The sequence below is a fragment of the Salvelinus sp. IW2-2015 genome, linkage group LG4q.2 (genome assembly GCF_002910315.2).
Source record: "Salvelinus sp. IW2-2015 linkage group LG4q.2, ASM291031v2, whole genome shotgun sequence".
Lineage (NCBI taxonomy): Eukaryota > Metazoa > Chordata > Actinopteri > Salmoniformes > Salmonidae > Salvelinus > Salvelinus sp. IW2-2015.
The window spans coordinates 29,427,801-29,431,940 of record NC_036843.1 but is presented as its reverse complement, the minus strand read 5'-3'; the positions used below and the strand labels follow the sequence as shown (position 1 = coordinate 29,431,940).

Below are 4,140 nucleotides of genomic sequence, written 5' to 3'. Positions count from 1 at the left end.
GTATATGAATGTGTGTTTGTGTGTGTGAAAATGTGTGTGTGCGAGTATATGTGTGTGTATGTGTATGTGTGTGTGTGCGTGTGCGTGTGTGTGTGTATGATGGAAGCATACTCACGTCACCATTCGGGAACACTGCGTGCCCCAGGAGCAGGGGTGGTAGTCAGGCTTGACGTAGGTCTCCACTCCATCCTCCACCACACAGCTCACTGTCTTCTTCACTACATACGCACACCAGTTTCTACAGGGAGGGAGAGAGAGAGTCAGTCATATACATTCATACTGTACATACGCACACTGTAACGATCGTCGTAGGTGGAATTAGACCAAGGTGCAGCGTCGTACGTGTTCATGCTTCTTGATTAAAAAACCCGAACACCAAACAAAACAACAAAAGAACAACGAACGTAATGTCTTGAAGGCTCACCAGAGCTAAACAACATCCCACAACCTAAAGTGGCGAAACAGGCTGCCTAAGTATGATTCCCAATCAGAGACAACGATAGACAGCTGTCCCTGATTGAGAACCATACCCGGCCAAAACATAGAATCACAAATCATAGAAATAAAGAACATAGAATGCCCACCCCAAATCACACTCTGACCAAACCAAATAGAGACATAAAAAGGCATTCTAAGGTCAGGGCGTGACACACACCAGTTTCCACAGGGAGGGAGAGGGAGGTTTGAGGGTCAGTCATATACAGTTGAAGTCGGAAGTTTACATACACTTAGGTTGGAGTCATTAAAACTTGTTTTTCAACCACTCCACAAATGTCTTGTTATCAAACTATAGTTTTGGTAAGTTTACTACCTTGTGCATGACACAAGTCATTTTTCCAACAATTGTTTACAGACAGATTATTCCACTTATAATTCACTATCACAATTCCAGTGGATCAGAAGTTTGACTGTGCCTTTAAACAGCTTGGGAAATCCAGAAAATGTCATGGCTTTAAAAGCTTCTGATAGGCTAATTGACAACATTTGAGTCAATTAGAGGTGTACCTGTGGATGTATTTCAAGGCCTACCTTCAAACTCAGTGCCTCTTTGCTTGACATCATGGGAAAATCAAAAGAAATCCTCCAAGACCTCAGAAAAAAAATTGTAGACCTCCACAAGTCTGGTTCATCCTTGGGAGCAATTTCCAAACGCCTGAAGGTACCACGTTCATGCTATACAAAAATAGTACACAAGTATAAACACCAGGACCACGCAAGCCGTCATAGCGCTCACGGAAGGAGAACTGCGTTGTGTCCCTAGAGATGAATGTAAATTTTGTGCGAAAAGTGCAAATCAATCCCAGAAAACCACAGAAAAGGACCTTGTGAAGATGCATGGAGGAATAGGTAAAAGTATCTATAATTCACAGTAAAACGAGTCCTATGATCGACATAACTGAAAGGCCGCTCAGCATAGGAAGAAGGTCCACTGCTCCAAAACCACCATAAAAAAAGCCAGACTACGGTTTGCAAACTGCAAATGGTGGACAAAGGGATCGTACTTTTTTTGTAGAAATGTCCTTGGTCTGGATGAAACAAAAATAGAACTGTTGGCCAATAATGACGTCATTATGTTTGGAGGAACAAGGGGGAGGCTTGAAGAACACAACCCAACCGTGAAGCACGGGGGTGGCAGCATATATGTGGGGGTGCTTTGCTGGCAGGAGGGACTGGTGCCTTCACAAAATAGCTGGCATCAAGAGGAAAGGAATTAATGTGGAATATATTGAAGCAACATCTCAAGACTCAGTCACGGAAGTTAAAGCTTGGTCGCAAATGGGATCTCCAAATGGACAAATGACCCCAAGCATACTTCCCAAAGTTGTGAAAAATTGGCTTAAGGACAACAAGTCAAGGTATTGGAGTGGCCATCACAACGCCCTGAACCTCAATCCTACAGCAAATTTGGTGGGGCAGACCTGAAAAAGTGTCTGCGAACGCAGGAGGCCTACACACCTGACTCAGTTACACCAGCTCTGTCAGGAGGAATGGGACAAATCCATCCAACTTATTGTAGGAAGCTTGTGGTAAAGACTACCGCCAACGTTTGTGCCAAGTTAGAACAATTTAAAGGCAATGCTACCYAATACTAATTGAGTGTATGTAAACTTCTGACCCACTGAGAATGTGATGAAAGAAATAAAAGCTGAAATAAATCATTCTGTCTACTATTATTCTGACATTTCACATTCTTAAAATAAAGTGGTGATCCTAACTGACCTAAAATAGGGAATTTTTACTAGGATTAAATGTCAGGAATTGTGAAAAACTGAGTTTAAATGTATTTGGCTAAGGCGTATGTAAACTTCTGACTTCGACTGTATATGTTAGGCGGTGTCAGATGAAGGCCCAAAAAATAGTCAACGATTCCAGTCACCCAAGTCATAGACTGTTCTCTCTGCTACCACACGGCAAGCGGTACGGGACCGCCAAGTCTAGGACCAAAAATCCCCTGAACAGCTTCTTCCCACAAGCCATAAGACTGCTGAACAATTAATCAAATGGCCACCCAGACTATTTACATTTGATTATCTACGCATAGTCACTTTACAAATGACCTCTACTAACCTGTACCCCCGCACATTGACTCGGTACCGGTACCATCTGTATATAACCTCGTTATTGTTATGTTATTTTCTTGTGTTACTTTAAGATATTTTATTCTTTATTTTTCACTAGTTTATTTAGTAAATATTTTCTTAACACTCTTTCTTGAACTGCGTTGTTGGGTTAAGGGCTTGGGTAAGTAAACATTTCACGGTAAGGTCTACACCTGTTGTATTCGGCGCACGTGACAAATACATTTTTATATATTTTTTTATTTAGTTGCATGTGTGCTTCCATTCTTGCTCAAAAGGCATATGTGTGCACGTGTGTGTGTGTGTCATAGGAACGTGACATAGCTCTGGCACAGGACTCCACGGTCTGTGCCAGATGTATGGTCTGCAGCTGTGGGGAAATAGCAGAGGTGGGACCAAGTCACTATTATTCAAGTCACAAGGTCTGAGTCTCACGTAGAACGGGTCCAAGACTCGAGTCCAAGTCGTGCATTCTAAGAGCATGTCAAGCCGACTCTCAAGTCAAGTAAAAATCTCTACATGTAGATTGACCAACTATACACAGGCAATAGCCCAATAGAAATTGCCTGTGTATCAGGCTGAACCGGTCCTATCTGAATGGACACACGTAGAGAAATAGCATGTGTATCAGGCTGAACCGGTCCTATCTGAATGGACAAACGTAGAGAAACCAAATGGAATCTGTCTAACAGGAGCTCAAACTGGTAGGCCTACGTACTGGTAGGCCCTCGGGACCATACAGTTACCCAATTGGCAATTACAACCAATAAATTGGTTCTACAATGTAAAAGACAATTTCCACATCCATTGTTACATTAAAACATTTGTCTTAATCAGACTATTTCAATAGCATGCAATCATTTTCTCTTATTCAATGTTCTGACTCCAAAGCGTGACGCGCCCAGGCCACATGGCCTAGTTCAATGCTCCACTGAGGCTTTGCACTGCTCCTATTATGCACAACAAAAAATGAGCGAGACATAGGACACAGACACATGGAACTCCCGACCATAACCCGGAGGAGAAAAAAAACATTCAATAAAAAAAAAACACAACTTCTACGTCATGAGTCTTGTGAATTCTGGGAAATAGGTCAAAGGTCATTGCTGATGTAAGGCTGCAGCCCTGGCCTTGAGGCTGCAAGCGAGGTGGGGTCAAAGCGATCATAGTGCCTCTGCGGTTCTGGGTCATACAGATAGGAAATGAGGGGCGTTTGAAATCAGAGCTTGACGATATACAATAGCTGGCCACTGCAGACCACACGGAGCAGACCACACACAGGTCTAACCCCAGTCTGAAAACCAATCCCTATGCTTTTTAGATGAGTAGATTAGGACTTAGTATAACTGAACAAAGGTCATAGTTGTAAGAAATATGGTGGAAGCTTGACTAAGTCCTTCATCATGTTGCTTACATCTTTCCCATTCTATCAGATCTACAGACACAGGAGGAGTAGAGACACGGGTTTGTTTTGGACTGAGCAACAGACACGGGGTTGTTTTGGACTGAGCAACAGACATGGGGTTGTTTTGGACTGAGCAACAGACACGGGGTTGTTTTG

At 42.8% G+C, this 4,140-nt stretch overlaps 1 protein-coding gene across 1 annotated transcript in view; it reads right to left on the bottom strand.

The window, feature by feature from the left end:
- LOC111963097 (EMILIN-1-A) overlaps positions 1–4,140 on the bottom strand; it is a 115,558-nt gene that overhangs the window by 22,817 nt on the left and 88,601 nt on the right. Inside the window, exon 9 of the mRNA XM_023986308.2 lies at positions 116–238. Coding sequence (XP_023842076.2) covers positions 116–238 — 123 coding nt within the window. The remainder of the gene's footprint in view (positions 1–115; positions 239–4,140) is intronic.